At 42.7% G+C, this 13,024-nt stretch overlaps 1 protein-coding gene across 1 annotated transcript in view; it reads right to left on the bottom strand.

Annotated features, from left to right (window-relative positions):
* CABP7 (calcium binding protein 7) overlaps positions 1 to 11,284 on the bottom strand; it is a 174,006-nt gene extending 162,722 nt beyond the window's left edge. Inside the window, exon 1 of the mRNA XM_073630715.1 lies at positions 10,638 to 11,284. Within this exon, the coding sequence (XP_073486816.1) occupies positions 10,638 to 10,746 (109 nt within the window). The 5' untranslated portion in view covers positions 10,747 to 11,284. The remainder of the gene's footprint in view (positions 1 to 10,637) is intronic.
* Between the last annotated feature and the right edge of the window lie 1,740 nt (positions 11,285 to 13,024).

The following is a 13,024-nucleotide window of genomic DNA, read 5'->3' as shown; positions in this document are numbered from 1 at the left end:
CCGATCTTGGTATAAACCAATATCGGAAGATGTCATTACTAGATTTAATCAACAGTATGATGACACCATTGCTTCCGCCTTTGCCGATGGCTTGATCGCCAAACAGATTTTTGAGGGCTTGCAGGTTCCACATCCCAAGATCCCTACCTTTTATTCGCTCCCTAAAACACATAAAAATCTTCTACACCCCCTAGGACGCCCGATCGTTTCGGGAATAGGTTCCAAGACCGAGAGAGCTAGCAAATTTGTTTACCGAATATCTTCGTCCTCATGTAATCACATTGCCCTCATACATTAAGAACACTTCAGATCTCCTTTGGAATCTGGATGGTCTGATGGTACCCGTTGGATGTTCTCTTGTAGCTATCGATATTGAGGCCCTTTATTCACCCATTCCCCATAATTACAGCATTGAGGTCATCTCTAGATTTTTGGGGGAAAGAGGTCCTAAGTCACAGGGTCTCAACAACTTTGTATTACAACTGTTATCTCATATCCTGACCAAGAATATATATTCCTTCGACGAGTCCCACTTCCTCCAGGTGCAGGGTGTCGCTATGGGCACATGCTGTGCGCCCTCCTATGCGAACCTGTACCTGAGGGGTGGGAAAGTGATCTGTTTTAAATTTAGGAGTCTTTGGAGTTTTTGGCCAACGTTTTGTGCTGGTTCCGCTACATAGATAATGTTCTCATGCTGTGGGCGGGGCCAGTGGAGGCGCTGGATAAATTTATGAAAATGCTTAGTACCAATGGGTACAACCTTAAGTTTACAATGCAATCGAGTACAACTACAATTGCCTATCTTGTTATTACCATCAACATTGGAATGGATGGTACTATTAGTACATCACTTTATTGCAAGCCCACTGCTGGGAACACGATATTACACGCATCAAGTGCACACCCACACTCTCTGGTCCAAAGTATCCCCTTTGGCCAGTACTTACGCCTGAGTCGGAACTGTTCCAATGAGGCATATTTTAAGCAGGAAGCTGACCATCTTTATGAACATTTATTGACTAGAGAATACAGCAGGACATCTTTAAAAAAGGCTTTTAATGAAGCCCTAGGTCGTCCTAGGAATGTGGTTTTGCTCCCCAAACCTAAAAAGACTGATTCCAATGTAGTAAGGCTAATCACAATGTACTCTGAGCAACATCAATGAATACAATCTATTATTCAAAAACACTGGCACATATTATCAACAGACTCCACACTTGACAATTATTTGGGACCTAGACCTGAGATCACTTTTCGCCGCGCAGGGTCGATCAGAGGTCGCCTGGTACACAGTCATTACCACAAATCAGAAACCAACAGGCACCAAGCAGGGCTGTTCCGATGTGGCACGTGCAATTTTTGATGTTGATCTGTTGATGGAGGGGGCTTCTATCCCCCTTCCTAATGGCCATACTCATACCCTAAGGCACCATATTATCTGTCAAACGAGGGGTGTGATTTATATTGTCTTTTGCCTACTACGTTGGCAAGACGATTAGATTGTTTTGGAAACGGATGAAGGACCATGTGTTTTTAATGCCACCAATGGCCTTTTGAATACCATCATGGGCCACCATGCGGCTTTCAAACACAAATAAGATCCCGGGGTTTTCAAATTTGCCGTCTTCGATGTGACGTGTCTACGAGGACCCTCGAGGGGGCAACTTTGATAAGAGGGTGCTCCAAAGGGAGACCCAATGGGTATATGACTTACGAGCAACTCTGTACTCTGAATGATATGCTAAGTTTTAAATCTTTTCTATAGATATCATCTGATGCCAATAATATTTGTACAATATTCTCCTGATATTGGCCGCTTGATTCTCTATGCTTTAAGTACTTAGAGCAATGTATTCCTACCCGGTTGACCCTTTCCGCATGGTGTTTTATATATTATCACTTTCTGATAATTTATATAAATTAGGTATAGCTTAATTTTTTTTTTTATTATTATTTATCTTGTTAGGAATCATATGGAGGTTTATTAAGACATTGTTAGATTATTATAATCATCTATGTTGCTAGAATATAAACATATAATGAATGAATCATACCTATAGAAACAACACTGCTGTAACTGTTTAAAAACTCCTTGTATGGACAATGAATGAACATGCACTGGATTTTTATATATGTTGGTCTACTCATGGGATTAGCTGAATGTATCATGGATCTTATGCAAATTTTTTTAATTAATTTTTTTTTCGCCCTCTTATGATGTCATCCTTTTGGTGCCGTTTTTCCCACGATTTTGGCGCAAATTTGGTCTTTAAATGGCTGCCACACACAGGGACATGTTGTGACTAGCACAAGGCTGTCCCCTAGGGGCCATACACCATTGTCTAAATATTAAAGTAAGTACTTTTGCTTTGTAGCTATAGATGGATACTTTTAGTGCATCACTTGGTTACTTAACCTCTTGCTTACTATGTTTCTTGGTTTTGTTTTTTGTTCTATAGATATTGCTACACATTGTGGACAATCTCTCAGTCTCAATTTTGGACTATTTTTCCCGGTGGGTGTCCTCATTGCTTGATGGACTTTGAAGCCCATAGTTGGCTCCCCTCCCTCTTTGGTACTGAGTCCACTCTTAGTGCATTATTTTGCCCCTGTCCCTGGAACCGAAGCCTAACGGTGAAACACGTAGATACAAAAGGGCTCACTGCACATTATGTATCAGTATACATGATTTTTAATTTTTCTGTATTGTTCTATTCATGTTGTGTATTTTTCAATAAATAGTGTTTGTTCTCATACTTCTTCATTGTTTCCTATGCCTTTAAAGTCTGACCTAGGTTTACTGTTATAGTACACCTTTTTTTTCCTTATTCATTCCCTCAATTTACAGATGTGGCTATGTGAGTGCGTTCCTTTCCGTTTATGATTCTGATTGGTCAGCGCCACAGGGATTTCAAAACCCCGGATTGGTGAAGCGGCGTTTCCGGTCCCTGACAGAGCAGGATCACGGAACTAAAGTACAGTGAGACTGGGAGGGATGGGGAGGGGGTCCAGTGTAAGGTCACCTTACAGGTTTTCGGTAAACTTACACTTTAAGTTCTATTTGACTGCTGCACTGTGCAAGGCAATGGATTGCTTCGCACTGTGCTTCAAAAAAAGCAGCATACTGTACTTTTTTCAATGCATGACACCAGCACACCACCACAACATGGAGGTGTGAGTCAGGAAGATAGGAGACAAGGTATTTTGCCTTGCTTGCAGTGGGACTGTGTTGGAATAGCCGACCAATGCAGTCCCACTGCACCTGGTGTGAATAGGCCCTTATTGGCCCTTCAGATCAGCCTAACCCCTAACCTTAATACTAACCCTAAACCTTAAACTCAATTTAAATGATAAATCCAGCCAATAACCTCAACTTAAAGCAGTAATAAACCCAAAAGCAAACATTTGTTATATTGCAGTTTACCAATTCTTAGATGTGATGCCTATATTAGTTTTCTTTTTTAGGCTTTCTGGTGTCCGTTTATGAAGCAGTGAAATCTATTCACTGCTTCATTCTCTGGCATTCACAGTGAAGATCTTTCTCCTCTGTGTGCCTGTTTATGAAGCTTTGTAGATCGCTTCACCTTCTGAGGAGTGAAGCGATCTACAAACTCTTCCAACGGTGGAGAACGGCCCCTGATACTGGAATCTCGTGAGACTTTACGAGATTACAGTACCAGAAATTCACCGAAACACAAAGATGTCAGTTTATTAAGCAGTGATAAATCATCACCGCTCAATACACTGACAGACGGTGTGGATTAATGTTAATAAAATAATGAGCCCCTATACATTATATACATATGTATACACACACACACACATTATATATATATACATGTATATACACACACATTATATATATATATATACATATACACTTTATATGTATATGTATATATATATATATGTATACACATAAATATGACAGGGGGACATGGTTACAGTGTTGGGGGATCTGAACGAGGCATAAGGAAGTTAAAAATCTTCCTCCTTCCCCCTCAGATCCCCCGGGATTCTCTCTTCACTCCCCGATTCACCACCTCTGAGCTGGTGAACCTGGGAGTGTGAATTCTGACTCAGATCGCCAGTGAAGCGGTGGGATCACCGCTTCATAAACTGGCCTTACTGTGTCATTCATGAGGATTCTCTGTGTGTAGAGATAATCGGCGGGAGAATAAGTCCAAACACTTCTCCCCCTGATTATCTCTGTTTCATAAACTGTTTATGGACTGTGATCAGCGGCGATCCTCGGGATCACCGCTGATCACTGCTTCATAAACGGACACCTCTTTCCTTTATTTTCACATGGTGTTCTAGCCAGTAAGTCCGTTGTTTTTCAGCAGAACAAGCTGTCCTACAGGTGTAGCAGTTATGGGGTTGAGATAAACCATTTAAAACTAAAAGGGGTGCTTACAATGGTCAGCTTTTATTTTCTTATGTAAAACCATCCTTTTCCAAAAGGAAAAAAAAAGGAAAAAAAAAAACAGTTGCTGTAACTGCTTAAAAAGTATTAGCGGGAGTTTGGCTCCAGTTTGTTAGTGTACCTAAATCTGCTGGTACATCTAACACCCCCCCCCCCCATAATGACAATGCTGCTGCCTGCTGTTCCCCCTGTGCTCGTTCATCCAGACTGGGGGCACTCTGATTCAGGAGGTGTTTCCAGACCACCTAGTGAAAACTGAGGGAAAAAAAAAACTACAAAAAGAAAACAAATGCAACCACCACATTTAATCAGTGCCGAGACAAGGTCATCCAGCGCCCAGGGCAAAGATTCCAAATTGCGCCCCCCTCACCCGCTCATGATGTGCGAACTTAGGGGATCCTAAGTTGTCAAAATCACTGCTGCTGTTACTTCTCCTGCCAGCCTTGCAACAGAAGGAAGGCGCCCCCAGTAAACCATTGCGCCCAGGGCAGCCGCTCCTCCCTCCCACCCCTTGTCCCGGTGTCTTGTCGAATACAGTCCCCTATCCAGAAGTGTCCGCCCTGTACTGCGCAGGCGCAGTACGGAGGACAAACGAGACGCCGAAAGTCTCCGAAGTTCAACAGCTGATCGTCAGCTGTACACGGCGCCTGCGCATTTATTCTTACCCTATGTCCAGGATCATTCCCCACTATCCAAGTGGACATAGAGTTAGAATAAATAGTTGCCGAGCGCAGCGAGGCTGTGCCCGAAGCGTGGCGAGTGAAGCGAGCCCGCGAGGGGCCCTCTTACACAGCCATCGCTAACAGGTGCCCGAGCGCCGTGTACAGCTGATGGTCAGCTGATCAACTTCGGACATTTTCGGCATCTCCTGCTGCTCCGTACTGCGCAGTACGGGGCGGACACTATCTGATAGGAGGACACTATATGTCAGAACACCGGCCCTGCATCTAATGATTGGTAAATTGCAACGTATTACATTTTTGGTTTGTGGTTTAGTACTGCTTATATCCCTAAGATTAAATGTAAATATCAGCTGTAATTCTTACTATTATGACAAAATACTGTGAAGGCAATGCCAGCAATGACAATATTATTGTGTTAAAATTATTATGCAGCAAAAGCTTAAGCACCCACATAAAATTGTTGGCATCTAAAAACCCATGCTGAAATCCGTATTCAAAAATGAACCCAATGAAATCCATAGTACCATGGCAATCACATCTGACCAGGTGTTTCATTGCTGCAAGCCTAGCATCCACTGGAGACAGAAGAATGGTTGCTCTTTTTAGAGGTCTGTCACTAATTTAAAGAGCAATCCCAGGGAACAAGTGAAATCAACATAACAATGCTGTTATACGTATTCCACTACAGCCAGATTCCATAGCTCCTCACATATGGGGTGGGTGGGCCTGCATCCTGACAACAATGTCACCTCTCTCTGCTTCATTTATCAAAGCATCAGTACTAGGAAGAGGAATTGGTTCCACCAATCAGATTTACACTTTCAATGTGGACTTTTATCTGATTGGTGGCAGTGAGGAAGTAAGTCCATGTCTGAGTTTTAAATCTTAGCAACATCACACTTTCTATGTATAAGGGACAGCAGGGAGCCTACAATGGATGCAGCTAAAAATTGCTCCCTGGTATTTCAAAAAGGTGAGCAAAGATCACCAGATTAAAGACAGAAGGGACTGGGCTGGACTAGTACACTACAGCTATGTCTGGTTGGGAAACAGAAAACCTGAACGTGTGTAGGCTATGCCTCCTATCAATTTCAAGGTTTTTCAAGGTAATTTTTTATTATTATTATTAGTTTGAATTGGAGGGAATCTGAAATAAATAAATAAATAAATAAATAAACCCAGCATAATGCTGTAAGAGCAGGCAATTCAAAGATCACTGCATGTGTTTGTTGTTGCTTATCAGGCTGTCAATGGTCTCATATTTATGGTTGCTTTGATTTTAGTGATCAATTTGTGATTGGATCAGAACGATCAAATCGGTGAACAACTGAATAGGCATAGCTTCCCTTCCTATCCATTTAGATTGGATTTGATCAAACATAGTCAATCAGCTGGGGTGGAAAATTATTGATCGTGTTGCATCAAACGACAGCACTGAGATCCTTTGTTCATGAGTTTGATTGTATTTTAGTTGATCAAATTGTGAGATTACAAGGTAAACACAGAAATGTGATTGTAGACCTATGATTGTATCTCCCTACTATTGATCAAAATGTGCTTCCTTGTGTGTCATATTGTTTTAAAAGGTTTTCGATAATAAATGGATTATTCCTATTAGGTAAGGTTGATCAGAAAAGCAAACGATCTTTTATCAAAGTTTGTATGGCCACCAATACAGTAAGGAAGGCATCTGCCTGTTCTCAAAAAGACCTGATATATGAGCCTCTATGGGCCTGATATATGAGCCTCTATGGGCCTGATATATGAGCTTCTATGATCCAGATATACAGTATGAGCCTCTATGGGCATGATATACAAGCCTCTATGATCCTGATATACAGTATGAGCCTCTATGGGCCTGGTATATGAGCCTCTATGATCTTGATATATAGTATTAGCCTCTATGGGCCTGATATATGAGCCTCTATGGGCCTGATATATGCGCCTCTATGGGCCTGATATATGAGCCTCTATGATCCTGATATACAGTATGAGCCTTTATGGGCCTGACATATGCGCCTCTATGGGCCTGTTATATGCGCCTCTATTGACCTGATATATGAGCCTCTGTGGGCCCGATATATGAGCTTCTTTCAGCCACCAACCACATTCAGACTATCAGGGCAGGATGGCACTTGATGACTAATGCCCTGTACACACGACCGGTTTTGCCATCGGAATAAACTCTGAAGGTTTTTCCGACGGATTTCCGATGGAATTCCGCTAAAGCTGTCTTGCATACACACGATCACACCAAAGTCCGATTGTCCAGAACGCGGTGACGTACAACACGTATGACGGGACTAGAAAACAGAAGTTCAATAGCCAGTAGCCAATAGCTTCTGCCTCGTACTTGCTTCAGAGCATGCGTCGTTTTTGGTGCGTCGGAACAGCATACAGACGATCGTTTTTTCCGATGGTAATTTGTTTCCGTCGGAAAAATATAGAACATGTTCTCTATCTAAGTCCGTCTGAATTTTCGACAAAAAAAGTCCGATTGGGCATACACATGGTCGGAATATATGATGAAAAGCTCCCATCAGACTCTTTCTGTCAGAAATTCTGCTCGTGTGTACGCGGCATAAGAGATTCTGAGGACATGCAGAAGCAACAACCACGTGGCCAGTTATTTAAAGCATATCTATGGTCAAAAATGTAAAATCATATATTTTTTTTGTAAAGCATATTTCAGTTATTTCTAGCCTACTCCTTTTACTTATGATCTTGAAGTTTGTAATCTTACTCATTTACTTCCATGGATTTTGTGACACATGTTCACCATACACTATGAGTAGGCACTGCTGAGTCACACATTTTACAGAGCCTGACTTCTAAACTACACAGGTGCTGAGGGGAGGAGTTTCAGGAGGCGGAGTCAGTACAGGAGTCACTGCTTGCAGGCAATAAGGTACCATGGGATATATAGTCCTTAGAAATTAAATATCAAACAGCAGAGGATAAGCTGCAAAGCATGCGAGGGTATCCAGGAAATTGTGGAAAGAGATGGCAGCCAAAACGTAGATCTTACAACATAAAAGGACATTTTTCAAGTACGTCTATATTGTATCGTCAAATAGCACTATTGTTTGTATTGCAAGGAAGTGCTGGACTGGCATAAGCCAGATCCTGCCTAGGTAACCGGACTTTGCAGGCTCAGTATAGGGGACCAAACATAGTTATAATAAAATATAATATCTTTATTCACAAACATTAAAATTGACTTATAAAAGCATAGGCCTAAAAGTCTTCAGATAATCCACATAACAATGTTACAAAAATGCTCTACTTGTGGTACCGGAAGTCTAGTAGATGTATGGTTTAAAGCAGTGGTTCTCAACCTAAGTCTTCAAGTACCCCCCAACAGGCAGTGGGGGAGATTTACTAAAACTGGTACACTCAGAATCTGGTGCAGCTGTACATGGTAGTCAATCTGCTTCTAATTTCAGCTTGTTCAATTAATCTTTGGCAATAAAACCTGGAAGCTGATTGGTTTCTATGCAGAGTTGCACTTGATTTTGCACTATCCAACTATAGTAAACAACCCCCCTGTTTGCAGGTTTTCCTTTATCTTGCACAAGTGCTTTAAAACAGAGTCAATGGCTTGGTAATTTGGACAGCTATTTTATCTAAGAGAAATTCCCAAAACATGGCCTGTTTGGGGTACTTGAGGACTGAGGTTGAGAACCACAGGTTTAAAGAAATATAGCAGGTGTGAGAACTGTATGCTTCGTGTAAACCAGGTCTACCAGGTCAAATTGTTTGTATTTTTATTACAACACTGATATTATAAAAATAAAAGTGTACAATGTGAACATAGATCTCCTTTAATTGCCCCTGAGAAGGACAGGCCTTTCCAGGCAAAAATTTTCAAAAAATGTGTGTGATAACGATCACCCCCGATTAACACTCTCTAAAGTCTTGTACACAAGATCAGATTTTCCTGATGAACGTTTGTCCATTTTTTTGTTGCATGCGAGTCTCAATTCAAAAGTGAAGAGGTTACTCACCATATGAAAATTTTCGTACGACAGAATACAACTTCAGAAGTGACGTAATGTGTTGAATAGTTTTGTATGTATTCTTTCGTTTCTGAACATGCATAGTCTTGCTCTTGCGATTTTTTTCCGAACAAAAACTGTACTAATTAAACGAAAATTGTACGTTGAGTTCACGTACGAGAAAAATTTTATAGTTTGCACATCCAGCTTTTTTCGGACAAAAAATCGGAATCGGTTGTCGAAAGCCGATCCGAAAATCGGCAGATCGGATAAAATTTTACTTCCGATTTTCGTATCGTGTGTATTTGCCTTAAGGTTGTATGGTGAATTGCATACCATTTGAACTGTTTGTAACACTTGGAATGTTCGTCTATTAAATAAGAATTTTGATGGATCTTGGAGTGCAGCCATTTCTTCAGTGTTGTATAGTGAATTGGAAGGGGTATTAATTATTCAGTCATAGTCAGACGTGCTGATATCTCATATATTCCAAATTTATACTCTTTTTTTTAGTTTTTTAAAGGACCTTACTTATAGATCACATTAGCAATGAAATAAAAAATAGTGCAGCGCTAAAAATAAAAAATATATATATTTCTAAAAACTCATATATGTAATGTCTGACAGTTCTGTGATATATGGACAGTCCCAGTTCATATAGTTTAAAAGCCAAGGATGACGTAGAAAAAGCGAATTTTGTCAAATAAATAAAAAACATTTTTTAAATGATGTCCTAAGTTTGCCCTAAATGATCATTGGGCCACTGAATCAGGATGACATTGGGCCCTTTACTGCTGTCCTTGTACCATCACTATAATTAAAGATTTCTATTGCCAATGCTCATTATTTTTTGCATTTTCATTTCTTTCTGATCTCCAAAACCTAAGAACTGTTGTGATAACCTGAAACAAAATAAAATCTAGTGAGACCTGTAAAGGGCTGTTAGTGGGTAAAGTTTCCTTGAAATAGGATCAGTTTATATAGTAATCTTCCAGGCACTCAGTAAAACAAAGAGAAGTGTTGTGTAGTAAAGTAGTTGTCCAAAGTGCAGTGTAGAGAAGGGTGTTGTGCCTGTGGTCACTTCCCTGCTCCCTACTCCCTGCTCCCTACCATCCTCCTCTCATCACATTGGATGACACCTGCTTTACACCAATTACGATCTACTCAATACTCAGAGTCTATGAATGAAAGACAGGAACTGCCTCCTTCTATGTCAGCCACAATGCAGCCTTCATCAGCATCACACACCGACACCATCACCTTCAATGGCTATTGGAACAGCGCTATTGACATGATGGGGTCACCTGCTGAACTGGGGGGGCAATCTGAGCGATCGGATGAATGGACAGACACACTGACATGGAGACCCCTCCATTAGCAGAATGCCAGGCTGGCTGTGGGGTACCCTCTTCACCTCTAGGATAACAAACCCCAGGCACCTGTTGAAGCCCCCCCCCCCCAGCCCAATGCAGACCCCAATAAACCAGGCAGATGTGCACCCCCCCCCCCCCCAAAGTCAGGATCACTTACCTTCGATCTCGTCTTCGGGGAGCTGAGTGGGGGGGTGCTCTCTCAGTAATTCGGGGATGGTATACACCCCCCGGTACATCAACGCCGCCGTTACCGGGTGAAAAGGCATCGTTGCGGGCGAGGGGACACCCGGGGGCAGATAACACTCGAAGGGGCAGCATACGGAGGGACTGTCACCGAGAGACGGTCACCAATACAGGCTCCTCCGCTCCGCTCTCTGCTAATGGGCGAGTGGTACAGGTGAGCTGCATGCGGACAGCCTGCCGTCCTCACATCCACACACACTCTTGTTGCACATACAGAGAGAAAGAGAGAGGGAGAGAGGGAGAGAGAGAGAGAGAGAGAGAGGGGGAATGTCAGTCAGACGGGGGAATGTCACAGCCAGAGACAGAGAATGTCACAGCCAGAGACACAGGGATATCAGAGAGAGGGACTGTGACTGGAGAGACACAGGGATACCAGAGAGAGGGAAGAAAAGAGGGAATGTCACAGGAGAGAGAGGGAAGGAGAGATAAAGAGAGAGGGAATGTGACTGGAGAGACACAGGGATACCATAGAGAGAGGGAAGAAAAGAGGGAATGTCACAGGAGAGAGAGGGAATTAGAGATAAAGAGAGAGGGAATGTGACTGGAGAGACACAGGGATACCATAGAGAGAGGGAAGAAAAGAGGGAATGTCACAGGAGAGAGAGGGAATTAGAGATAAAGAGAGAGGGAATGTGACTGGAGAGACACAGGGATACCATAGAGAGAGGGAAGAAAAGAGGGAATGTCACAGGAGAGAGAGGGAATTAGAGATAAAGAGAGAGGGAATGTGACTGGAGAGACACAGGGATACCATAGAGAGAGGGAAGAAAAGAGGGAATGTCACAGGAGAGAGAGGGAATTAGAGATAAAGAGAGAGGGAATGTGACTGGAGAGACACAGGGATACCATAGAGAGAGGGAAGAAAAGAGAGAATGTCACAGGAGAGAGAGGGAAGGAGAGATAGAGAGAGAGTGAATGTGACTGGACAGACACAGGGATACCATAGAGAGAGGGAAGAAAAGAGGGAATGTCACAGGAGAGAGAGGGAATTAGAGATAAAGAGAGAGGGAATGTGACTGGAGAGACACAGGGATACCATAGAGAGAGGGAAGAAAAGAGGGAATGTCACAGGAGAGAGAGGGAATTAGAGATAAAGAGAGAGGGAATGTGACTGGAGAGACACAGGGATACCATAGAGAGAGGGAAGAAAAGAGGGAATGTCACAGGAGAGAGAGGGAATTAGAGATAAAGAGAGAGGGAATGTGACTGGAGAGACACAGGGATACCATAGAGAGAGGGAAGAAAAGAGGGAATGTCACAGGAGAGAGAGGGAATTAGAGATAAAGAGAGAGGGAATGTGACTGGAGAGACACAGGGATACCATAGAGAGAGGGAAGAAAAGAGGGAATGTCACAGGAGAGAGAGGGAATTAGAGATAAAGAGAGAGGGAATGTGACTGGAGAGACACAGGGATACCATAGAGAGAGGGAAGAAAAGAGGGAATGTCACAGGAGAGAGAGGGAATTAGAGATAAAGAGAGAGGGAATGTGACTGGAGAGACACAGGGATACCATAGAGAGAGGGAAGAAAAGAGAGAATGTCACAGGAGAGAGAGGGAAGGAGAGATAAAGAGAGAGGGAATGTGACTGGAGAGACACAGGGATACCAGAGAGAGGGAAGAAAAGAGGGAATGTCACAGGAGAGAGAGGGAAGGAGAGATAAAGAGAGAGGGAATGTGACTGGAGAGACACAGGGATACCAGAGAGATGGAAGAAAAGAGGGAATGTCACACCAGAGATGGAGGGATAGCGCAAGGAGAGAAAGAAAGAGAGAAAGAGAGTGGGAATGTCACAGCCAGCGATAGAGAGAGGAATGAAGAGAGCAAGGGAGAGAGGGAATGTGACTGGAGAGACAGAAGGATATCATAGAGAGAGAAGAGAGAGAGGGGGGATAGACAGAATGTCACAGCCAGAGACAGAGGAATATCAGTGAAAGGAAGGAAAGAGAGAGAAAGAAAGAAAAGGGGAATGTCACTGGAGTGACAGAGGAATATCACGTAAAGAGAGAAAGAGAGAGAGGAAAGGAATAGAGGGAGAGGAAATGCCACAAGCAGAGACAGAGGAATATCAGAGGGAGATGGAGGGAAGAAAAGATAGAGAGAGAGGGAGAGAGGGAATGTCTCAGGAGAGACAGCGGAATATCAGAGGGAGAGGATGGGAGAGAAAGACACAGACAGAGGAATATTAGAGAGGGGATCTCATGGGAGAGAGAGAAAGGAATATCACAGGGAGAGAGGAGGAATGTCACAGGGGAGGCAGAGGAATATCAGAGAGAGAGGGTGGGAGAGAAAGACACAGAAAG

This window comes from Aquarana catesbeiana, linkage group LG01 (genome assembly GCF_042186555.1).
Source record: "Aquarana catesbeiana isolate 2022-GZ linkage group LG01, ASM4218655v1, whole genome shotgun sequence".
NCBI classification, from domain to species: Eukaryota; Metazoa; Chordata; class Amphibia; order Anura; family Ranidae; genus Aquarana; species Aquarana catesbeiana.
Note: the sequence above shows the minus strand (reverse complement) of the source record. Positions and strands in the feature narration are given on the sequence as shown.